Source organism: Stigmatopora nigra, chromosome 23 (assembly GCF_051989575.1).
Source record: "Stigmatopora nigra isolate UIUO_SnigA chromosome 23, RoL_Snig_1.1, whole genome shotgun sequence".
Taxonomy (NCBI): Eukaryota; Metazoa; Chordata; class Actinopteri; order Syngnathiformes; family Syngnathidae; genus Stigmatopora; species Stigmatopora nigra.
Genome location: NC_135530.1, coordinates 5,833,393 through 5,859,983, shown reverse-complemented (window position 1 = coordinate 5,859,983; position 26,591 = coordinate 5,833,393). Strand labels below are relative to the sequence as shown.

Sequence of the window (26,591 nt, the reverse complement as noted above, 5' to 3'; positions counted from 1 at the left end):
TTTTTTCTGTTTATGTTTCATTTGCACTGTTAACGGATGCACTTTTTTATATGTATCGTATCTTGTGCTGACCCGGCCCATCTGTCAAATTTTTAAAGTCAATGTGGCATCCGGGCCCAAAAGTTTGCCCACCCCTGGACTACTCGCACACACCTGGTCGTACTCTATGTGTCGTCAAGAGTGTCATATGATGGAAAGGCAATACGGGGGGAGACTTGTGTGTACCCATGAGCACAAAAACACTTTATAAATAACTGAGAGGCACATGCCATTGCTTCATTAGCATTCCGACACATGTCGGATTTTATCTGAGATGGTAGACGATCATTGATTTGAAAGCGAAATGTTTGTGGTCGGAGTTCAATTGTCCGTCAATCTTTGACAATCAATTGGGGCGATGTCCAAGAAGACGGGAGCAGAAAAAAAAACAGTTTGTGCAAATAGTAGCCTGGAGCATTTGCTCACGCAAGTCGTCTGGAGACATCGACGGCAATTGACAACCAACCCATTTGACATATTTCGCTGTTAGTGGCAGGCAATGAGTCAATATGTGAGACTGTTTGCTTCGTTGCTGCTGTTTTGGCTCGCAAACGAGTTCATGTCAGTCCTCCTTGTATATGACAGTTTTACCTTATTTACTTGCACCTAAGCCGCCCCAAAGTATTAGCCTTATTATTGTTGATTTTTACGATTTCTCGAGTATAAGCCGCCGTGACTGGGTTTGGTCGCCGGTCTTTTAGTCGCCGGTCTTTTGGTCGCCGGTCTTTTGGTCGCCGGTCTTTTGGTCGCCGGTCTTTTGGTCGCCGGTCTTTTGGTCACCCTTTTGTTCGCCGGTCAGATGTACTTAGATATTAAACAGTACTTAGATGTTAAACAGTACTTGGATATTAAACAGTACTTAGATATTAAACAGTACTTAGATATTAAACAGTACTCAGACATTAAACTCTCTCTCTTAGATATTAAACTCTCTTAGATATTAAACTCTCTCTCATGAATATAATTTTAAGAGCTGACTTCAACAGTAAACTCTGTCACCATTTGACTGGTGACCAAACGTCCGAGCACCGCAAACACATGGCTCTCAAGCTTCATGCGGCTCTTTGCTTCTTATCATATTTTCTTATATACTGTGGCCTTTTGCCTCGTTTTATATTTTACTTTTATTCTCTCTTAAAAAACACTCAAATCTATCAGAGCCCTTTAAAAACAAAAGAGAAATTATATTTCAAAGATAATTTGGCAGATTGGATTTTTTTAGTGCTGTTTTTTATGTAAAGTGTGGCTGTTTGATACTCAAAATTTCAAAGTCTAATTAGCCTACCATGCATGTCTTTTGGAATGTGGGAGAAACCAGAGTACCTGGAGACAACCCACACAAACCCGGGGAGAAAATGCAAAAACTAGACACAATATTTTCTTGGTAATACAGTTTTCATTTTTGCAGTGTAGATATTCACTTGCTGTCTAAAATAGGAAATCAACCTTGATGTTTAGTGACAAAATCTTTGCATTTATATCTTTTATGAAGAAATATTATGACATTTTTTTAATCAGGAAAACTACAATGTTTCACATTTCAAAGTCCAAGTAATAATTTCCTTGCATATCTGCAATTCTTTGCCTCTACCACCTCATCTTCTCTCTCGGTCGCCTTGTCCCACCCACTCCAATGGACGATTGGTGTGGCTGTTGATGATTCATCAATCACTGTCACCAATCAAAGATTTAATCAGAATAACCTGGCCAGGGTCCCGTCTGCACCCACCGATGGAAACATTTATCATTTTACCGTAACTCCCTGAAGCTGTCACATTTTCAATCTTCTGGAATTGAATGGACCAGTTAAGTGACGTGACCTTGGAATATGTCCGCCATAATTGTAGGGATACGCAGATCCCCTCAATTAGGCAACATTATTCCGTTCTAATGTCGTCTCACGCCAGCTAATGAGTTCTTCCAGGCTCTCTGTTCTCCCAAAGCGACGCAGAATGTGCAAAAAAAGCAAGGCGCCAAACGGGAGTGAGATGTCACAGCATTATCCGTGTCACAGTCAGTCTTGGACAGAAGACCATTTTCCATTATTGCTATCTGTGAGAAGGAAAAAAATCGATGTTTTTCAGCGACTTTTGGGAGGCATTTCTTAGGAGCAAACTTCACCTACCAACTAGTGGGGGTGATTCCTAGCCTAATCTTGCTCTTATGCTGATAAACACACATTCTCACAGTCCATCAGGTGTGTGACTAAGCGTGCCGTTGTCAGCGTGACGGAGGATGAGACTCGATAGTGCGCCACCCCCGCAAACACACACACATACAGAGTCCTCCCTGTTCCCCATCTGTCACCCGCTACTCAGCAGACCGCCGTGTCACCTGTCAAAATCGCCGGTCATAGATTGCTACTGGAACCATTAGATTTCCAACAACTGTTGCTGAGTTTTGGCCGGCCGGGCCAGCCGTTTGGATCAATGTTCCCTCTAATTTTTCGTTGGTCTGGGCAGAAAGACAACCTCCCTGAGTGCACTGAGCGACATCATCATTGCTGGCTATGGGCACACCAGTATCACAACTACCATAAGCAGGTGCATGTCAATGTTCCTTCTAATTTTTCATGTAAAACATGCTGTAAAACACAAAAAAAAACATAAGAGTGGACAGAGCTACTACCACTGGCTGCCACGTAAATGTGAAATAATCTTAAAAGTATACAAATAATGTTTCCATCTATGACATCACCTTCAATCCATGTCACGGCCATGTCATAGAGACCTTCAATCCATATCACAATCATCAGTGTCACCACCATCATGGGTGTCACTATCTGGCTGCATCTTTGTCATAGAGCCATGCATCTTTGTAATAGGGAATTCGTATGTTCCTTGTCATAGAGAATTTGTATGTTCCTTGTCATAGAGAATTAGTATGTCATGAAATCTTGCCCTAATTAAAATAGTTAGTGTAGAAGCAGGGTTGCCAGATCCACCACCTCCATACTCTCCTTCTGCAGAACCTTCAAAATCTCACTCATCTGTCTTTGCGTGTTTTACTTGAGTTCGACCTTGTGAATGTTCATAGTGGACTGGACAGTAAATGGCGGCATCATGGGAAAAGGGGTAAAATAAATTTTAAAAAATTGAAAAACAAGTTTGGGTTTTATTTACTGCTCGCCATATGATTGCTGCTGCGCAGAGTAGACGAACATTGGTTTGGACACAGAACACCCATAGTGGGCGGCCAGCTGACTTTAAAGACTGCGCCACAGATAGTTTATGTTCGCCTCTGAGATAATCGGCATTTTAGCTCATTGGGGGCGATTGATCTCCGATCCGTTTGGCGAGGGGGAGGGCTTATTCGCCACCAAAAGGGGTTGGACGTCCATCACCGTCAAGAAGAGTTGTATTTCAACGGAATGGACGTGAGCTAATTAAACGGCAGCAAAACCAACGCTGCGACTTGACACGAGCTTGTAAAACAAGACCCGGCCCTCCCTTTACCGCTTGTTGACACTCCTGTATTGCTTTATTAGAACACCTCCATGTTTGTTTGTGTCCATGCGGGCGTCATGTTCTCTAAAAAAAGGAGCAAAAGGAGGGGTTGAGGACGCGAGCGGTCTCCATGTCCCTCCACATCCTCAGGTTACTCACCGGTCTCATCTATTATTACTGCGTCTCATCCATAATGGATGTCGGCGGTACAATGCTGCCGAGCGACGCTCCTGTCTCAGCCCGGACGCCTGCTTTGGCAGCCCACGGCATGCTTTGCTTGTGACCTACATGAACGAGGAAAATGTCTCAACAGGAGGGAGACATTTTGTATTTTTGCATTTATCCGATAGTGGGTTCTTGCATTGCAGTATTTTTTAAGCTATACATGACATTTTTTTGTCATGCATCTGAAGTTGCTCGGACGTTTGGTCTCCGGTCAAAAGTGTGACAGAGAGTTTACTGTTGATGCCAGCTCTCAAAATTATAATCATTAGAGATAGAATAATATCTAAGAGAGAGTTTAATATCTAAGAGAGAGAGTTTAATATCTAAGAGAGAGTTTAATATCTAAGAGAGAGAGTTTAATATCTAAGAGAGAGATTTTAATATCTAAGTATTGTTTAATACCTAAGTATTGTTTAATATCTAAGTATTGTTTAATATCTAAGTACATCTGACCGACGACCAAAAGACCGGGCGACCAAAAGACCCGGCGACCAAACGTCCGGCGACCAAACGTCCGGCGACCAAACGTCCGGCGACCAAACGTCCGGCGACCAAACGTCCGGCGACCAAACGTCCGGCGACCAAACGTCCGGCGACCAAACGTCCGGCGACCAAACGTCCGGCGACCAAACATCCGGTGACCAAACGTCCATATTTTTTTTTGTCATGCATCTGAATTACAATGAATGTTTGAGGTTAATATCGACCTGTATTCATTTAGATTCTGTATTCTCTTAAGAAATGTCTCTTCTTAATCTGTTTTGGTGCATTTCTTTAAGTTCAGTGCATTTTTTTTAATTGGTACGAATTATTCGGAAAAATACGGTAATTTTCTTCCATCCCAAACAAGGCCTTGAATTTGCTTTCTGTCTTGGTTCAACCCATCCAAACATTAAAGTCCGGATAACAACCTTTGTGATGATTTGCAGACTTTAGTGCCATCCTCCCTCCCCTCTGTTTTTTTTGCCTTTTTTAGCAAGATGCTACTCTGTCGACTCTTTCTCAGTTCTCACTACATCCTCCCTTTTTGCTTGACACTTTCAAGTAAATGTGAAAGTTCCGCCTGTAGCATATCGCCAATGTTGACCGAGACTAGACCTTACAAACCCGACCAGATCATTGGATGTAAAATCCTCCACTCCTGTGCTCAGTTTTTAAGGGGCCAGGACTTCGGCGTGAGCTCACACTTGCCATGACTTATTTGGACTCCTCTGGGTGGTTCTGGAACGAGGCTAGCCAAAAGTAGGCTAGTCGTTAAACTGGGTTACGGGTGGTAATCACGCGGTCTGCTCTCCATGGACTCTGTGTCACATGACCCATAAACCTTGGAAAACTCCTTGGGTGCACGTCACGTGACATACCAGGGCGGAAAGTTCCCATAAACCATCAGTAAAAAATAGATGACGGTGGAGGAAAATTGCATGTATTCTTTTTTCTTTTTGTATTTCAAAAGTCAAGAGTTCACGTATTTATAAGTGTTGAAAAGGGACTTCCCACTGTCTTTTTTATATGCTAAAAAAAACCTTGTTTCTCCCATTGGGATGTGAAGATTGTTCATCCATGACCGTCAATGGCGGCCAAAAAAGGGGAATGGATTATTCATAGGTACCCTATTTTCAAGACTATAAGGCACTCTTAAAAGTCTTAAATTTTCTCCAAAATATGCAGTGCACCTTATAATCCAGTGCGCCTTATATATGGAAAAAACAGAAAACCAAAAACGAAAAACCACCACTGTCATATATTAAAAAAAACACAAACGCCTGAACTGAAACAATACTGTTAAATATGCAGATGCCATCTTAGTTTACAACATCTTTCATCATATAGCTCCTCCCCCACTGCAAGATTTTATACAAAAAAAATCCAAAACATCAACAATGGCTGGCTCTAGAGATGACTGTGTAGTGAGTGCTTCATACCTGGAGGTCAATAGCAATTACCGTATTTTCACGACTATAAGGCGCACTTAAAAGTCTTAAATTTTCTCCAAAATAGACAGTGCACCTTATAATACAGTGCGTCTTATAATACAGTGCGCCTTATAATACAGTGCGCCTTATAATACAGTGCGCCTTATAATACAGTGCGCCTTATAATACAGTGCGCCTTATATATGGAAAAATGTCATTCATTGAGGGTGCGCCTTATAATGCGGTGCGCCTTATAGTCGTGAAAATACGATAATTCACACTTCCTTCAATTTGGACAGTCTTTGCTGTTGTTTTTTTTTAAATTTTTTTTTTATTTTAGTATGAGAATTCCCCCCTCCAAATGCGTAAATGACACACACACACACACACGCATACATAGCAGAGGTCATTACATTACCACTAAGCGTCTCCATAAGCATCTCCATAAACCCATTCGGGCATATCTGACATATCCATCTGCTACCCTAGGATCATGCCCAATCCCCCCCTCCTCTTGTCGCCCCCTCTCTCTAAATAGGAGCTTGGGGGTGTGCCGGTCGGCGGTAGTGATGACGGAACATTGTGTAATGACGGGGTTGTTCCTGATTTTTTTTTTTTTTTTAGCCCACATGTGCATACATGTCTTTTATTGGACCAGAATCCATTAGGTGTACCCATCACCATGTTGTTGTTGTTATTAGTCTTAAATGTGTTTTTTGGTCCAAGTTTCTGCCAAACCAATGTGCGATTTCTATGGTGCTCGGACGTTTGGTCGCCGGTCAAATGGTTGCCGGTCTTTTTGTCGCCGGTCAAATGGTGACAAAGAGTTTACTGGTGAAACCAGCTCTCAAAATTATATTCATGAGAGAGTTTAATATCTAAGAGAGAGAGTTTAAAATCTAAGTATTGTTTAATATCTAAGTACTGTTGAAACCAGCTCTCAAAATTATTTTCAGGAAAAAGTTTAATATCTAAATATCTATTGTTGAATCAGGAGAGATAGTTTAATATCTAAGTACTGTTGAAAACAGAAGATATTTAAATATTAAACTCTCATGAATATAATTTTGAGGGCTTGTTTCATCAGTACTTAGATATTAAACTCTCTCTCATGAATACAATTTACTGTTGAAACCAGCTCTCATAATTCATTGAGAGAGAGTTTAATATCTAAGAGAGTTTAATATCTAAGAGAGATAGAGTTTAATATCTAAGTATTGTTTAATATCTAAGCACTGGTGAAACCAGCTCTCAAAATTATATTCATAAGAGAGAGTTTAATATCTAAATATCTACTGTTTATTCATGAGAGCGAGTTTAATATTTAAGTACTGTTGAAAACATTAGACATTTAGATATTAAACTCTCTCTCATGAATATAATTTTGAGAGCTGGTTTCAACAGTACTTAGATATTAAACAGTACTTAGATATTATACTCTCTCTCCTACATATTAAACTCTCTCATGAATAGAATTTTGAGAGCTGGTTTTAACCGTAAACTCTCTGTCACCATTTGACCGGCGACCAAACATCCGGTCACAGATTTCTATTCGCCATTCTGCGAGGGTTGACATCATGGAAGAAACGTATAGTAGTGAATATTTGTGTAGTGTTTATGTGTGCGCTCTCTTTAATCCCACCCCAAACAACATATGCCCGGTTTGGCTCTTCCTCTCCGTGCCCGCTTGCCTCCCGGGGGGGAAAGCCCCCCCCCCCCCCCCCCCCCATGCGAAAGGAAAGAAATGAGGTGTAAACGTCGACAAGTTCCCATTGGATCTGCCCATCCGTCCATGCCATCTGTGCCCGATTTAAGGCTAGACGCCGCATAAATTGGCAAGGTACTAATTAAGTTGACATTAATTGATCCTGGAGCGGCAAACACATTGTTTCTTAATTGCCCAAGTCCCACTTGTGATCCTCTCCGGTCTCATTTATTCTTGTTGCAAACACTTTCCACTGTCCACTTGATATTTTGGGTCTACGTGTTTTTTTTTTTTTTTTACGTTTTCCACTTTGGTTGGCCTCTCCTCCTCCGATCTAAATGCAGAGTCTCAGGTGGTTTCTTGTCCCTGTTTTGCGGTATCAAGTGTATTTACGTGCCCCAGATTCTGCAACTAGCCGTGTAGTAAATAGCAGAGCTACTGAAAGAAGTGCCAACAACCTTCTATGGTACTTCTGCAGAATGAGCCCCAAATGCAGACATTTATGAACCTTATATAGTCTTTCACTCACACATATTACTTATAAGGGTGGGTGGAACGCGTTGTCCTGACAGTTTGCACTTGCAATGACTTATTGTTGAAAGCAGGTTGGACCTTGGCTCGGTCGTTTCATGGTCACAGGACAAAATACACTCGCTGGATTGGAGAATGACAGTTAAATTATAGAGCGGCTGACATATTGCAACACATTGGTTTGCATGAACGGCGATAGACATCCAATGAGTTGACAGCGATTGTTCGCCAGTCAAAATGTAATGACTGATCGTGACCGGACGTTTGGTCGCCAGTCTTTTGGTCGCCGGTCGAATGATGACAGAGAGTTTACGGTTGAAACCGGCTCTCAAAATTATATTCATGAGAGAGAGTTTCATATCTAAGAGAGAGTTTAATATCTAATTACTGTTTCATATCTAAGTACTGTTTAATATTTAAGTACTGCTGAAAGCAGTACTTAGATTATATATTCATGAGAGCGAGTTTTATATCTAAATATCTACTGTTTTCAACAGTACTTAGATATTAAATAGTACTTAGATATTAAACTCTCTCTCATGAATCAACAGTATATATTTAGATATTAAACTCTCATGAATATAATTTTGAGAGCTGGTTTCAACAGTAAACTCTCACCATGTCACCATTTGACCGGTGACCAAAAGACCGGTGACCAAAAGACCGGCGACCAAAAGACCGGGGACCAAAAGACCGGCGACCAAAAGACCGGCGACCAAAAGACCGGCGACCAAAAGACCGGCGACCAAAAGACCGGCGACCAAAAGACCGCCGACCAAAAGACCGGCGACCAAAAGACCGGCGACCAAAAGACCGGCGACCAAAAGACCGGCGACCAAACGTCCGAGCACCCTGACTGATAGATGATTATTCAGATTTTTTAAAAAATACAACTAATCATTATTCATTATTATAGTGCCATTTATAGCAGCAGATAAAACACACTTTTGTTCATTAATCGTATTTAGTGCGACATCACGCTTATTTCCAGTCCACACGCCTTTCACAATGACTACTTGTCCACTTTTTCATTTTTTTTTCCCCTCAATCTCTCCCGACAACTCCGGCCTTTGTCCCGTTCGGACGCTTGGCCCCCGGCGGCTGCCCTCGCGACCGCCTGCCGTAAATTCCTGCGGCGGTTGGAAACACAAACACGGGCCGTCCACCGTAGAAGCGACGACACAAGCGCGGCTTTGTGCGGTGGCGCTGCCTTCACACACCTGTATCATTCTTATCTTTTTTTTTTTAATTTTATTTAACCAGTCTGCCATTTTTACACATTGTCTAATTGAGGAAAATGTGATTCCACTCATTTTGGCCCTGTTCTAACAAACTGTAGTCCCCAAACAATCGATAAAAAAGCCCTTGGATGGCTTGTTTTCCGAACTTTGTCCACACAAGCGTGTCTGGAAAGCACGCGACACTTTTCTATTTCTCCTCCCTCTTGAAAAGGAGGAAGCCCGCAAAAAGCCTTCCCCTCTGCACTAAAGTGCTGAGCCAGTGGAAAAAGCGACGTCCGTTGGTGAAACGACGTGGTGTAAAAAGATCAGATGACCTCGAGGAAGCCATATTCATACAGTGCTTGAGTAAGAACAGCCACATTGTTATTTTCCGCTCGCTTGACCTAAAGGGGAACAACATCTCTTTCCAGTCAGCATGTAAAAATGTCTTTTTTTTCTTTCTCTGTGCTGTGTCATGCACTTTTTTTCCCATCCTCACTGAATAAGACATTATTCCCCAGTGTGAATAGATGAAGCACTTGAATGCGACCTGCTTTTTAAACATGTGATATGATCACCGGGATGGATGGATGGAAGGAAGTGATTTGTGTGTGGGTGCTCGGACGTTTGGTCGCTGGTCTTTTAGTCGGCGGTCTTTTGGTCGCCCGTCTTTTGGTCGCCGGTCTTTTGGTCGCCAGTCTTTTGGTCGCCGGTCAAATGGTGACAGAAAGTTTACTCTTAAAACCAGCTCTCAAAATTATATTCATGAGAGAGAGTTTAATATCTAACTAGGTACTGTTTAATATCTAAGTACTGTTGAAAACAGTAGATATTTAGATATTAAACACTCATGAATATAATTTTGAGCGCTGGTTTCAGCAGTACTTAGATATTAAACAGTATTTAGATATTAATCAGTACTTAAATATTAAACAGTACTTAGATATTAAACAGTACTTATATATTAAACAATACTTAGATATTAAACAGTACTTAGATATTAAACTCTCTTTTAGATATTAAACTCTTTCTCATGAATATAATTTTGAGAGCTGGTTTTAAACTCTCTGTCACCATTTGACCAAAAGGCTGGCGACCAAAAGGGACCAAAAGACCGGTGACCAAAAGACCGGCGACCAAAAGACCGGCGACTAAAAGACCGGCCACCAAACGTCCAATCACGAATGTTTGTACCAGAATGTACCCACTAAGCTAAAAATCTTCTAATGAGGCTGATTTTGCTTTATTACTGATTCGAAATACTCCTAAATAACAATCATTAGCAGATATAGGAATCAGTCTTTATAAAACAATGCAACCCTAAAAAACATTCTGTTCCAAGTATCTGTTCTCTATCAGAGAAATATTAGAGTTGTAGAAATAACCGGAAACTCAAGAGAGCCTTCACATTATGTTCTTCATAGGTGGATGTATTTTTTTTTTACCACAACTGTATATGGCATCTTAAGTTCTATGTTGGGATTAATGCGAGTGACCACAACTAATTTGTGTTCATCCTGAAAACCACTTCTTTCCACCACACTTGTCATTTTGAACCTGTGAAAGAGTTCATGTCAAGCTGTTCTTTTCTAGGGGATTTTTAGGGTGCGCCATGACACCACCACGTGAGTCATGCAGTCAATGGGGATGACGACACATTACCGTGCAGTGGGACAAATGACACTTGACATTCGGTGTAGTTCATGGGATGGCAAATTTTGACTTAGGGGCAGAGTCAACAAACAAGACAGCGTACACCTAAAAAAAAAAAAAAAAAAAAACACACACTTGTTCCTTCCAAGTCAAAATTTCATTCAAACCAGTGACAGGAAATGAATTAAAACAGGCGATATATTTCTGTGGCCAGAAAGTGTTGGGCATGAAATAGATTTGAGGTGGTGATTTACTGCGTCACACTTGCAATTCAGTCACGGCCATGTTTGCTTTCATTAAAGCCACGCGCTGGCTGCCTCTCTTGCCTTCAAGTTATGACGGAAGCCAACAACGAGGCCAACAACGAGGCCAACAACGGGGCACGCTAAAGGCCACAACGTTATGGTTGCCTGTTCAAGCTTCTAGAACAGACATGAGCAAACTACGGCTCGCGGGCCACATCCGGCCCGTTAGGCCTTTTAATCCGGCCCGTTAGGCCTTTTAATCCGGCCCGCCTAACTTGTCCAAATTGTTTTTTTCCCCCAAGATGGCGCCGTTAGTCGGAAGCCAATGGCAATAGCTCTATCCACTCTTATGTGTTTTTCGTGTTTTACAGCCCCTCTATCTTTTTTTAAATTACATTTTTATATTTCTTAATACATTCCTTTGACTTTTTACTTTAATGATAAGTGATGAGTATGTTAATACTTTAGTCCATTTTTTTCTGTTTATGTTTCAAATGTACTGTTAACGGATGTAGTTTTTTATATGTATCGTATCTTGTGCTGACCCGGCCCATCTGTCAAATTTTTTAAGTCAATGTGGACCCCGGGCCCAAAAAGTTTGCCCACCCCTGTTCTAGAAACATATCTCAAAATTAACATGACATAGGGGCAGTCAAGGGTCCGGACTAAAAATTTAGTCGTTTTCATCTAACGTGCCTTGATTACTCAATCTAAGATTGACAGCTTCCTCTTCTTATTTATCCAAATCCTCCTCCATTCGGCCTCCGAATGACTCACAGGTTTCCAACCCAAAAAGTTTCAAACTTGAACACCCAAGCGACACTTTCTCCCCTTTCCCGTTAATGATAAGGGCCATTAAATTGACACTTATTACACCCTCTTTGTTTTGTTACTTGCTAATGACTATTTTTAAGCTTTCATTTACTCCCTTTTAAGCACCTTTTAAATGTGAGGTACATCTCCTTGCAAATGCACTTGATGGCATTTCACAAAACTAGTCATAAAGACTACTGCAGGCATAAAGGCGAAGAAGAGGAGGGGGAAAAAACTGACGTCATGGAAAGAATGACGTCAGGGTAGATTAGCAGGAAAGGGGACGAGCTAAAACGGGTCTCGGAGGGGTCCGTGTTACCTATCGACCAAGTGAAAAAAAGAGTCAAGGATGCGTGTTTTGCCTTTTCTGCATCATAGTCTGCTGCGAAATTGTGACTAATACCGTTATTATACACACATGAGATCGAAAGCGGAGAGGGAGCACAGAAATGCACGGGGGTCATGACGTCACCGTTTCCATAGGCGACTGATATGCGGGTTGAGCCAATGGCAAGCCACACCAGTGGACAGGGACCCGCCCCTTTTTCACGCGCATCAGTTGCAGGGGTGGAAAAGCCAAACGGGAAGCGAGATGGTGACTACAAAACACTTCCGGCTTTGTTAATGAGTTTAGCATTTGGAATTGTACGTGGCCATTCATAGCCAATCCTTAATTTAAATTAACTGAACGTTAATTCATGACAATAGCCGATCGTTAGTTCATTGTGAACAGGAATTCATTGCCTGATAGTTGGCTACATGGGTCAAAGACATGTGCTCTCGCGTCCAATATTGGAAAAAGAATTTGGGCGAAAATTGGGATACGTATTGGCATTTGCATCAACGCCGGTAATGTAGGAGTTATAAATCGGCGTTTACTGGCAGGGAGACATCTTGACTGCCTTCTTTTCTGCACAGAGTCTTTGCGTGGTGCTGTGACGTCAAAAAAGAGGCGGTGCTTGTACCTCTGTCCAGGGGAGCAACCTCGGAGTGGTTTAGACTGAGGGGGAGTGAGAGAGGGACGCAGGGACGCCGGTTGCTCTTCGGAGAACGGAGTAAGTCTTTTTGTGCTTTTCCCCCCCTCCTGTCCTTATTGCCTGCGATCGCTGTTTAATGCCGCGCGCTGATGGGGAGACCGGGTGCATTCACCCCCTCTGCTGGAAGCCTCTGCCGCCGATTTTGCAGTTCTTGTCCGCACAGAGCGGCTCTCCGCTCGTTAGCCTCCCCGGTGAGCTAACGCGGCTAACCTTCCACCCCGGGACATGGGCACCGAGCGAGCGACTGTGGAGGGGCGGGTGCTCCCGGGAATCCGCCCCGAAACGCCCGCAGATCTCCTTGGCGTGGACCCCTCCCGCGGTTAAGTTGCAGAGAGCTGTCAAACGTTTGGCTAAAGTCGCGTTTTGTGGATTCTCTACCATCAAACGCACTAGCATTGGAGCTAAGGGGCTGGCTAACCGTTTGCTTGCGCTTGCGTGGGACGCGATGGGTTCCAAAATATCGATCGATTGTTTATTTTGACAAGGATTCATTTGCCTCTGGCCGGGGATCGCGCAGTTGCTCCGGGGAAAGATGACAAACCACCATCCACAACGCCCACTGGGTTTAGCGTTTACTACTTGGGCGGATCACCTGCGGCGTGAAATAACATTGACTTTCGCTCCACTTAGTCAGATGGATGTTTTTTTGTGTGTTCCTCCACTTTACGTGCGGTGGTCACGTGGGCAGCATGGCTTGGCCTTGATGTGGTGTGGGAATGATGGGATCACCGATCATCCAATTAAACAGCGCATGGCTTTGCAACTGATGCGACTGCAGATGATGGGATTTTTTTAATTGTTCAGGATTGGGCACAACACCTAATTGGAGGAGTTTTATAAGGGCATTTCAATATGAAAAGATAGATAACAAGCGTCACATTTTTTTACACGATGACCGTTGTTGTTGGATGGATTTTTTTGGTGGTTTTACAATGATAAAAACAGTATCAAGAGAAATGGGCTAATGCAAAAGTGATGAAATGGATGGGAACTGCAAGTAAAATAGATGTAAACAAGGAAATACATTGAAATTGTAATGTTATGTCATTGTCTAAAATTCATTGTCTAAAAAATGTCCAATGGGCAAGACTTTTTTTTAGATGTAGTACTTTTGGTGTGAAGTCATAATATCGCAGTATTCATAATGATTTCACATTATTTATATATTATATGTTATTATATTTATTATTATAATATATTAGTATATAAATCATTATTATATATTATTATATATATATTATATAATATATATAATATATTATTATATATTATTAGTATATGTGTTATTATATACATTATTATTATATATTAGATTTAATTATCTAATTAATTATTCATAACACATGAGTAATTTTACATAAATTATAGCTAATGTTAGTTTAAGTCAGAGTGGGAAAGGTTTTTCCTAAAATGATTTGTGATCATTCGAGAAATGAGTAATAGTGTATTACCTAAGAAAGGCCTACTTTGAGTGCTTTTAGTTTTTTGAAATTTTATCATTTCACATCTGTTCTCTTCAATCAATACGGGCAGCAACCCACTCAGTAGTAGTCTTAACGGCCCTTCTTTATTCCCTCCATTTGCCTGTAACTATTATTATTTTCCTTTAATGGTCATGCTTAGTGTGTTACTCAGCCTATGGAGCCACATGGCATGTTTAATGATTTATGTAAACCAACATTAACCACATTGTATTGCTTTGCCTGAGGCCTTTGGATCGCTGCAGTCATTCAACATTGAGCAGAGACTAAAGAATAAAAAAAAAAAAAAAGATGGCAATTCTTCCATATTCCAGCACCGACACTTCTTCTTATCAGCTGACTGTTGAGCGTCAGTCGTAGTTCCGCTTGTTGTGGAAACCGCTCCCGTTGCCGTGTCGGGATAACCTTCCGTTTGTAATGCAGACTTTTCGTATTTTGGTTAAGGTTGGATGGGTATTTTGGCAAACTTTTGCTAATTTCACCATCCATGTCTAATGATCCTTTTTGTACTATCCGTGCGCGGCTGCAGTATAAATTAGTAATGCAAAATATATTTCAGATGGTCACAGAACATCTTTTCCTTTATCTATATATATATTTTTTTTGATAGACTGTCTTTAAAATCGTGCACTTGACTTTTTCTGACGTTTTCGCTCAGGTGTCACAATGCCCAGCACCCTGTAGCGGAATGGCCATAGAGCACGGGCTCGGACCACTGCCGCAAAAGGGAAAGCAGGCCGCGATAGTCGGGGAAGGGTCAACGACCTGGCTCTCTGAGACGACATGTTGCAAAGAACCCGGTGCGCGTTTCATCTTCAAAAGCTGCGCTGATGAAAGACGCTCCATGTCTGCAGCTGCTGTAGCGTCGCGTTATATACTAGTGTGGCATTTTCACACTTACTATACAGCACAGGCACGCCTTCAGGACATCCGGGCAGGGTTTCAGCCCAGTACAACTAAATCAGGGGTGGGCAAACTTTTTGGCCCGGGGGGCCACATTGACTTTAAAAATTTGACAGATGGGCCGGGTCAGCACAAGATACGATACATATAAAAAAGTGCATCTGTTAAAAGTAGATATGAAAGATAAACAGAAAAAAAGGACTAAAGTATTAACATACTCATCATTAAAATAAAAAGTATAAAGTACAAAGTAAAATAAAAAGGTACGTATTTTGAAATATTAAAATGTGATTGAAAAAAGATAGAGGGGCTGTAAAACATGAAAAACAAACACCATCTTGGGAAAAACAAAAAAACAAACAACGGACAACGTCGGCGGGCCTGATTAAAAAGCCTAACGGGCCGTAGGTTGCCGATGTCTGAACTAAATGGTCGTTGAAACTGTTAAGCCTTACGTGAATGACATTTATGGTTGAAGAGTGCGTGTCAATTGGAGCAAGCAACGCTCATGTTTGATGCCCTCGAAAGGCGATAGCTTGTCTCTATTTGTGTCAAAGCCTTCCAGTCTCCAGACTTAGAAGTGCGCCCGGACTCGCCGACACCTCCGACGGTGGCACGCTGTCCGATGTTCGGCATCGCAATGGCGCTGAAGGGCCGCTCAAGTAGGTCTCAGCTGCACTGCTTTGTACCCTCCACATTTACATGGCCTGACCCACTTCGGTGGCAGGCTAGCGGCGGGGGGGAGGGGCGGCCCGGTGAAAAGCTAAAAATACCACCCCTTGTGCTAGGCGGATCGGTTGCGGAGGGATCCCTAGAATTGCTCTCCTCCACTTGCGCGCTGGGGTTGGCTCTCGGAAGTGGCACCATTGCCAAAGGGGGATCCTCATTTGGAGGCTCTGGTTCCCATCCTTGCTATTCCAGATGCGCGTTGCATAAGTTAGCCCTGGCCAATGTTCCCTCTGAGCTGCGTGCACAATTGAGCACTACTCTCGTCTTCTCTGCGCAGCAGCAATCATATGGCGTGCAGTAAATAAAATCAAATTTTATTCGCGTCGATTACGCGGGCGGCAGTCAGTGGCAGTAGCTCTGTCCATTCTTATGTTTTTCGTGTTTTACAGCATGGTTTACCTGAAAAATTTGAGGGAACATTGACATGCACTTGCTTATTGCAGGTGTGATACTGGTGTGCCCATAGCGAGCATTGATGATGTCACTCACACTGGTACTCAGTGCGCTCAGGGAGGTTGTTATTCTGCCCAGGCCAACGGAAAATTAGAAGGAACATTGGCCCTAGCCTGCTGTCATTCCAGCATCCCACGACAGTCGCCGGGGTTGGGAAGTTTTGGGTCGTGGTGACATGCACCACGACCCAAAACTGGCACGACCTGCCACTCACAGGCTCAGAAGGGGTGCTATGATAGTGTATCCTGCAACCTCTGCGCTGCCATGAGCCGCTATGCTGTTACATAACAATGCCGCCATGGACCATTAATAGTGTACTGTGTTCTTCTTGATGCTGACAAACCTGTGGTCGTTGGGTAGTCTGTCTTGTGCCACAAGGCGGTGGTGACCATTAGCCGTCGGCTCGATGCTATGACATTCGCTTGTGGTTTTGTCGGTTTTATGTTGGCGACCCAATTTCACATAACCTGTTCCACCTCAGTAATGCAAGCAGCCCCGTGATGGTGCTGCATGATAAAAAACAAATTCCTCTCCTGTTTTTTTCCCCCGGAGCAGATGGTCCAAGTCGATTCTCGACGTGTGACGGAATAGTTTCCAAGAATCTCAACCCAACAAGCCGCCAGTGCCAATGTTAAATACAGCCGGACGTTATCTATCGTGCTGCTACGCCGTCCCATGCGACATTTTGGAAGTGGGAGATAAAGGGCGACCAGTTGCTTTATCTCGTCAGCTAGTTCAGAGATTAGAGAGAGCCCGGACCGCGCGCCCTTGTTTTTTTTTCCGCCCAGATGAGCAAAGTGTAGATATGTTTGCCTTTAAAGAATCCATACATTATTGCCCTATGAAGCTATCTCATTGCACTGAGAACGGTCTCCCCTGCAACGCAGCACCACCGTGGAGGTCCCCGATGCTTCTGATATTCTTAATTAGAATAAATGGCAGCCTTTGCCTGGAGTAATCATTCAGTGTGTAATGATTACTCCAGTACTGGACGTTTGGTCGCCGGTCAAATGTACTTTGATATTTAACAGTACTTGGATATTAAGCAGTACTTAAATATTAAACAGTACTTAGATATTAAACAGTACTTAGATATTAAACAGTACTTAGTTATTAAACAGTACTTAGATATTAAATAGTACTTAGATATTAAACATTACATAGATATTAAACAGTACTTAGATATTGAACAGTACTTAGGTATTAAGCAGTACTTAGATATTAAATAGTACTTAGATATTAAACAGGACTTTGATATTAAACAGTACTTAGATATTAAACAGTACTTAGATATCAAACAGTACTTACATATTAAACAATACTTAGTTATTAAACTCTGTCTCATGAATATAATTTTGCGAGCTGGTTTCATCAGTAAACCCTCTGTCACCATTTGACCGGCGACCAAAGGGACGAAAAGACCGGCGTACTTAAATATTCAACAGTACTTAGATTTTAAACAGTACTTAGATATTAAACTCTCTCTCACGGGTATAATTTTGAGAGCTGGTTTCAACGGCGACCAAAAGACCGGAAGGCGACCAAACGTCCGAGCACCATTCAGTGTGTCCCAGCTCACTAGCAGCGCCAAAGCTGAGGAGTGAATCTGGATCCTGAAAAGCGGCCCGTGCGGTGGGCCACCCATGTACATTGCATGACTCAAGGATGGGGACTGCTCAGTCGCTGTCCTAACAAATGCACCATCACTGTATTCGTTAATGTCCCTTTTAATGGTGTGTTTCCTCTTGGTCTTTTCAGATCTGACTGCATGCTGATCTCCGACTCGTCGAGTTTCCCTCGGTCGCAGCGAGACGCCAGGAAGACCCCGCGTTCCGAGGGCCATGGCTGCCTTTGTAGAAGCGCTGCCCCGCGACCCGCTGTCGCATGACTCTGGCTGCCTCTGACGGCCCCGTCACCCTTTTAATGGGAGCTGCTGCCGTGTGCCAGCTTGGGAGGATTTAAGCGCTCTCTGGGACACTCTAGTGTGTTTTGTTTTTTATTTGGATTTTTTTTTTTTTTTCAAGAATTTTTTTTATCCCCTCCGAGCTTTGTACCGGTGGGAGAAGATGGCGAACAACTCATACAGCGGGGTGAAGAACTCCACGGCGGAGGCCAATCACGATGGCGACTTTGGCTGCTCGCTCAAAGAACTGCGCTCTCTCATGGAACTGCGGGGCGCCGAAGGCCTAAACCGAATCGGGGAATCCTACGGGGACGTTCACGGACTCTGCGGGCGCTTAAAAACCTCGCCAACAGATGGTAAAGTATACTTTTGCCTCACTTTCAGAGTCAGATGTTTTGCTGCAGACGAGACGAGCACATAGTTTGGAAGGGGTAGCCCAGAGGTGGGCAAACATTTAGGCCCGGGGGCCATATTGACTTTAAAAATTTGACAGATGGGACGGGTCAGCACAAGATATGATACATATAAAAAAGTGCATCCGTTAACAGTACATATGAAACATAAACAGAAAAAAAGGACTCCAGTATTAACATACTCATCACTCATCATTAAAGTAAAAAGTATAAAGTACAAAGTAAAAAGGAATGTATTAAGAATCGTCTGGCGTAGCCCATGGCCGCCGGACGCCTTGACGTCACTTCTTCGGAAAGCTCAAGTGTCGGACAGGTGGCCGGGCGGCCGGGCTCTGACCCGGGCCACCGCGGCTCTATTTCAAGGCCCCGGCCGTGCCTCCTCTCTCCTGTTTCACCTCTGCCTCCTCCCCGCCGTGGGCGTCCAACGGAGCAGCTGTCTGCTCGGGCGTAGCACCAGGCCCGCACCAAGTTAATGTCCTGCGTGCGGGTTGGCAAAACAGGAGGCTTTCAAATTTCTAGTGGAAAGAGTGAGTCTCTCACATTGGGTAAGTGAGCCCAAATTGGTGGGTTGTCACTGTGTTGTGAAACTGAGACATTTGAGGGGTTAACACAGCATAGTCAAACTACGGCCTGCGGGCCACATACTGCCCATTAGGCTTTATAATCCGGCCCGCCGACCATGTCCAAATAGTTTTTTTTCTTTTTATTTATTTATTTTTATTTTATTTTTTCCCCAAGATGGCGCCGTCACGTGGAAGCCTGTAACAGTAGCCCTGTCCACTCTTATTTGTTTTTCGTGTCTTACAGCCCTTCTATCTTTTTTTTAAATGACATTTTAATATTTATTACTACATTCCTTTTTACTTTACTTTGCACTTTATCCTTTTTACTTGAATGATGATTGATGAGTATGTTAATACTTTAGTCCTTTTTTTCTGTTATTGTTTCATATGTACTGTTAACAGATGCACTTTTTTATATGTATCGTATCTTGTGCTGACCCGGCCCGTCTGTCATATTTTTAAAGTCAATGTGGGCCCAAAAGTTTGCCCACCCCTGGGTTAACAGCATGGACCCCGCCCCCACCTTTTAGTCCTACTATTTGGTTTCAGCAGCTCTCTATAGACAGTCTGCCTAATCGCCAGTATGACCTTGACTGAACTCTTATGGGAGAGGATTTTCAGTTTGATCCCAGATTAAAACGGCACCGCGTACTCACTGTCGCTACAACAGTCCTCTTTATGCAGAGTTTCAAAGCAGAGAGAGAGTGAGAGAGAGAAAAGTCCCTTGGCTTCATCTCGCCAAAGGGAATGCTGTAAATACCCCCCCTGCATGGCAGCACCAATCGTGTGCACTCGCTGCCAGAATCATTACCCTAACAACGTTGTGATGACGTGAGGCGCCGAGCAGAATCGCTCGTGCCGGTCGTTCTGACACTTGTGTCACTGTCACATTGGCGAGTCCTGCGTCATCCTTTGTCACCAAGTGACACCCACCCGCGACATCGGGCGATTGTGCCTTACTACTACGGTGACGAAGACATCGGGCGAGCGTGCCGGACTAGTACCACGACGATGTGACCGGACGTTGGGTCGCTGGTCTTTTGGTCGCCAGTCTTTTGGTCCCCAGTCTTTTGGTCCCTTTTGGTCGCCGGTCAAATGTTCTTAGATATTGAACAGCACTTAGATATTAAACTCTCTCAGATATTTAACTCTCTCTCTCTCAGGTATTTAACTCTCTCTCATAGATATTAAATTCTCTCTCTTAGATATTAAACTCTCTCTTAGATATTAAACGGTACTTAGATATTAAACTCCCTCATGAATATAATTTTGAGAGCTGGTCTCAACAGTACTTAGATATTAAATAGTACTTGGATATTAAACAGTACTTGGATATTAAACAGTACTTAGAAATTAAACAGTACTTGGATATTAAACAGTACTTAAATATTAAATAGTACTTAGATATTAAACATTACATAGATATTAAACATTACATAGATATTAAACAGTACTTAGATATTAAGCAGTACTTAGATATTAAACAGTACTTGGATATTAAACAGTACTTGGATATTAAACAGTACTTGGATATTAAACAGTACTTGGATATTAAACAGTACTTAAATATTAAATAGTACTTAGATATTAAACATTACATAGATATTAAACATTACATAGATATTAAACAGTACTTGGATATTAAACAGTACTTGGATATTAAACAGTACTTGGATATTAAACAGTATTTAGATATTAAACAGTACTTGGATATTAAACAGTACTTGGATATTAAACAGTACTTTGATATTAAACAGTATTTGGATATTAAACAGTACTTGGGTATTAATCTCTCTCATGAATCTCTTTCACCATTTGACCGGCGACCATTAGACCGGCGACCAAATGTCCGAGCACCCTACGACGACGACGAGGCTCTCGCCGGCTTTGATATTTCTAAGTACCAATGAGCTCATTCGTCACTGGCGTGGGATTACAGGGGCTTGACAATTGAAAAGGGATTTCTAATTAGTTGGACGCTTGCGTCTAAAACCCTCTTTAACCAATCCCTACCTAATCCTCCACATTTCCAAGCTCATTTTCCTCACTCAAGTATTACTCAACTTTTCCTGTTGCCGCAGTGTGCATAATCACACCTGCGCTTCCACCCACTAAGAAACGACATGCTTGGTTTCCTCTCGTTTGTGTTCTGTCATCCATAACACTCCGTTTTTAGCGGAGCCCTGCCTCGCCGCGGGGGTGTGACGGATATACGACCAGAGACGTACAGGCCGTCGAGTCGACCGGGTGATCTATTTTTGGTCTCGTCGGACGGACCGCGCACTCTTTTAGCACCTACTGCGCCATCTTGTCAGCACTTCCGCTCCGCTTTGAAGGCTACTTCTTTCTCCCAGTTGCCGCATTGCGAGTCCAAGTGGAACCGCGTCCTCGCCACTTTGGTGCTCGGACATTTGGTCGACGGTCAAATGGTGACAGATAGTTTACTGTTGGAACCAGCTTTCAAAATTATACGAAAGAGAGTTTGATATCTAAGAGAGAGTTTGATATCTAAGAGAGAGTTTGATATCTAAGAGAGAGTTTGATATCTAAGAGATAGTTTGATATCTAAGAGAGAGAATTGAATATCTAAGAAAGAGAGTTTATTATCGGCGACCAAACGCCCGGCGACCAAACGCCCGGCGACCAAACGCCCGGCGACCAAACGCCCGGCGACCAAACGCCCGGCGACCAAACGCCCGGCGACCAAACGCCCGGCGACCAAACGCCCGGCGACCAAACGCCCGGCGACCAAACGCCCGGCGACCAAACGCCCGGCGACCAAACGCCCGGCGACCAAACGCCCGGCGACCAAACGCCCGGCGACCAAACGCCCGGCGACCAAACGCCCGGCGACCAAACGCCCGGCGACCAAACGCCCGGCGACCAAACGCCCGGCGACCAAACGCCCGGCGACCAAACGCCCGGCGACCAAACGCCCGGCGACCAAACGCCCGGCGACCAAACGCCCGGCGACCAAACGCCCGGCGACCAAACGCCCGGCGACCAAACGCCCGGCGACCAAACGCCCGGCGACCAAACGCCCGGCGACCAAACGCCCGGCGACCAAACGCCCGGCGACCAAACGCCCGGCGACCAAACGCCCGGCGACCAAACGCCCGGCGACCAAACGCCCGGCGACCAAACGCCCGGCGACCAAACGCCCGGACACGGCCCCTTCACATGTCTACCGGCAGCCACGGCGTGGAACGGTAGCTGTCAGTGAGCCCTTTCAAGCATAGTCTTTATATAGTGTTTATCTTCCCACTCCCTAATGGCCGTATCCACTTGCGTAATGAGGCCCGTTAAACTGCCCTCCACGTCGATATTAATGACAAGGCTTACTTATTTGCCCCCACCCGTTCCAGTTTGATTTCTGCATCAGTGAGGTTTTAACATTTTGGGATGCACTCCCTGGCCCCCGCCAGCTACTACGCAAGACCTCCGTCGTTGGAATGCCGTTGGCGAATCGGCCTCATTGTGTCGCGTGTTGCTTTTTGCTACAGTCGAGCCTTTGCCGCAAAGCCGCCATCGGTAAGCAAATTGGGATTCTTGCGGGTCAGTGTGTTCAGCTGAGTGATAAAAAACTTCCATGGCAAAGGTGGTACAGACAAGAAAGTAGGGGATTGAGGCCCAGACTATTTTGGTCTGGTTTTATGAACCAATTTCCTCTGTAATCCTTCAGGTTTCTCTGCATTTCTATTAGAACTTGTGCTCAAAGAGTTGCTGTTTGTTATATGTGCCCCAAATAAGGAGCTAATACAAAGTCTATGGTGTTTCATCCCCTGGCCATTATTCAGAAAATAATGTTGTCTAAAACAAACGGGGTGCTGGTCATACTTTTAGAAGAAAGAGAAGCTTCAGTCATTGAGTGGCAGGAGACCTTCATCTCAACATTTCAGGGATTCAATTGACATCTTTTGCTGGTTGTTTTTCTCATTTGTGGATGTCATATCCAATGTTCCCTCTAATTTTTCGTTGGCCTGGGCAGAAAGACAACCTCCCTGAGCACACTGAGTACCAGTGTGAGCGACATCATCAATGCTCGCTATGGGAACACCAGTATTCACCTGCCATAAGCTGTTGCATGTCAGTGTACCCTTTAATTTTTCATATAAAACATGAAAAACATAAGAGTGGACAGAGCTACTACCACCGGTTGCCGCGTAAACAGCGCTATCATGGGGAAAGGGGTAAAAAAATAAAAAAATGTATTTTATTTACTGCGCGCCATATGATTGCTGCTGCACAGAGAAGACGAGAGAAGTGCGCAATTGCGCATGCGCGCAGTTTAGAGGGAACATTGGTCATATCTGTTTGCTCTCCTGTTGACATAATCTTCAATCCAGAGGCAGCTATAAAAAAAAAAGCCAAAAGGCCAAAAGGCAAAGGCTCACTTTAACCCGTCGGCCATGACATTTGCCACCGTCCCCGTGTCAACCAGGGGGCCTACAAATGAAATGGTTAATGATTAAATCACTTGCGGTCCAAGTGGCGCTGTGGTTTGCCTAATTTTTCAGTTTCCGTCCAGACCGGGATGAGGCGCTGACAACTTTGTCACTTTTATTTATTGCGTCTGAGTGCCGAGGGGAAAAAGTGGCATAAAATTGAAGCAGGCCGTAGCCGTCAGCGACTTTTCATTAGCAGCTTAAAGAATCAAAGCATACACGATGGCGAGGGTTGACTGTTGGTGACTCATTTTTCCAGTTCCTTCTCTGCTAGTGCACCTTCAAGAAAGGATCTGGTTGTGGTCTACTATTTCAATCGGAATACAAAACTGGTTTTAGGGGAGTTCATAAGTAATTATGTTCTAGTGCCATTAACCTTCAATACATTGTTTGCTTTATTTTATATTTAGCTTGTCACGGTTAGATATCCGATCTATTTGAATGAATGTTTGTTGACTACCTGTCCTCCCTGTTCTCATGGATAGGACTCCAACTACTGTATTTATTCGAGTATAACAGTTTTGTAGCAAAAAATCTGAAGCAAAGTTCAGGTGCTCGTTATACATGAATCTCGGTGAACTCAAGAATAATGGAATCAATTGTTTTGGTGAATTACACTTATGTTAAATATTATGATGATGAATTTGGTTTGGATTGGATAACTTTATTCATCCCGTATTCGGGAAATTTGGTTGTCACAGTAGCAAGGCGGTGAGAATACAGACACAGTAAAAGACTTAAGAAATAAATAGATAGGTAATTGGTAATAAATAAGTAAATAAATATATGAATAAATAAGCGTGGTGCTGAAATATATATATATATATAAATATATATACATATATGGCTTTAAGAATTTAAAATTGTAAATTCCATTTGAGAATTGTGTTCATACTGGTAGTTTATTTACCAGGTTTCCATACCATATGTTTTGTCATGGCGACATGTGTTCAGCATTTGCCAGTTACCGGTAACGGTGCCATCCTTAGCGTGAGCTGAGAGAAAATGGAGAGAGAAAAAAATACCAATTTTTTTGTCACAAATTATGGCTGCGCGTTAAACTTGAATAAATACGGTATGTTAGAGCTTTATATATCATGGCTGATTCCAAGTCTACTATTTGAACCATTACTCCTGTTTTTAGAAAGTCCTTCCCTTCTTGATAAATATACAGCCCTCTAATATTAAACTTCACTTGTCATTACGGTTATAAATTATACACTGTGATTTACACGTCGTCTGTGTCCTTCATGCCAGTCGGCGGCGGTTTCGCGCAGTCATCCTCTGCTCTGAATCCCACTCCTCGTCATAGCTTCACACACACATACGTATAAACAGCTCTTTCTATCCACTCCACCCCCACACGCGAGCCGTGTGTATGAATAGAGCTGCAAAAGCGTGGCGCATCATCAACTGTGCGTAGGCCGTGTTTGAATATGCGTGGAGGCCAGTGAATGGCTTCGGCGAGGGTCCCCACATAGCACAAGAATGCACGCGGTCCGACATTTGTTGCCTTTGACGTCTATTCTTTTCAGTGCGGTGCCATTGTGTCCCCTCAGATGGGCTGATGCCCCTGGCAAATTATACCCAGGACTTTTAGCCCTCGCATCCATCTGTCGTCAGACGAGATGGACGATAGTTAAGACTAAGGCTGCTACGGCTCATCGATCAAATCAATAATTCAATTGGTTGCCAGCAGATTTGCAGATGGGTCATCGTTGAACTATTTGCGGGGGTACTCGGTGTACTCAATCAAGCGCGTGGGGGGATGGGTGGTACATCCTTGTACGGTAGGTGGCAGTATGCACCTGACTGTTGCTTACAATCTGTCATTAATCAAAATATGGAGATGCTAGATTTCCTCTGTCTGAGTTTGTAGCATAAACATGTAGTATAACATTTGTAAGAAAATCCTTGCAAGTGCATCAGCTGTAAAGTGTATATATGTGTATATATGTGTGTATGTGTATATATATATATATATGTATGTATGTGTGTATGTATGTGTATGAATGTATGTATGTGTATGTGTGTGTATGTATGTGTCTGTATATGTATGTATGTGTATGTATGTATGTATGTATGTGTCTGTATATGTATGTATGTGTATGTATGTATGTGTATTTATGTATGTATATATGTGTATATACAAGTGTATATACATGCGTGTATATACAAGTGTATATACATGCGTGTATATACAAGTGTATATACATGCGTGTATATACAAGTGTATATACATGCGTGTATATACAAGTGTATATACATGCGTGTATATACAAGTGTATATACATGCGTGTATATACAAGTGTATATACACGCATGTATACACACATGCGTGTATATACAAGTGTATATACATGTGTGTATATACAAGTGTATATACATGCATGTATATATACAAGTGTATATACATGCATGTATATATACAAGTGTATATATACAAGTGTATATACATGCATGTATATATACAAGTGTATATACATGCATGTATATATACAAGTGTATATACATGCATGTATATATATACAAGTGTATGTACATGCATGTATATATACAAGTGTATGTACATGCATGTATATATACAAGTGTATGTACATGCATGTGTATACTTGTGTATGTACATGCATGTGTATACATGTGTATGTACATGCATGTGTATACATGTGTATGTACATACATGTGTATGTACATGCATGTGTATACATGTGTATGTACATGCATGTGTATACATGTGTATGTACATGCATGTGTATACATGTGTATGTACATGCATGTGTATACATGTGTATGTACATGCATGTGTATACATGTGTATGTACATGCATGTGTATACATGTGTATGTACATGCATGTGTATACATGCATGTATAT

General features: G+C 42.9%; 1 protein-coding gene across 3 annotated transcripts in view; it reads left to right on the top strand.

Annotated features, from left to right (window-relative positions):
* Window positions 1-12,722: 12,722 nt before the first annotated feature.
* The window catches only part of atp2b1a (ATPase plasma membrane Ca2+ transporting 1a), a 31,782-nt gene continuing 17,913 nt past the window's right edge, over window positions 12,723-26,591 (top strand). For all 3 annotated transcript variants that reach the window (XM_077709332.1, XM_077709334.1, XM_077709333.1), the window contains exons 1-2: window positions 12,723-12,845; window positions 18,152-18,652. In XM_077709332.1, the coding sequence (XP_077565458.1) occupies window positions 18,460-18,652 (193 nt within the window). In that variant the 5' untranslated portion in view covers window positions 12,723-12,845; window positions 18,152-18,459. The remainder of the gene's footprint in view (window positions 12,846-18,151; window positions 18,653-26,591) is intronic.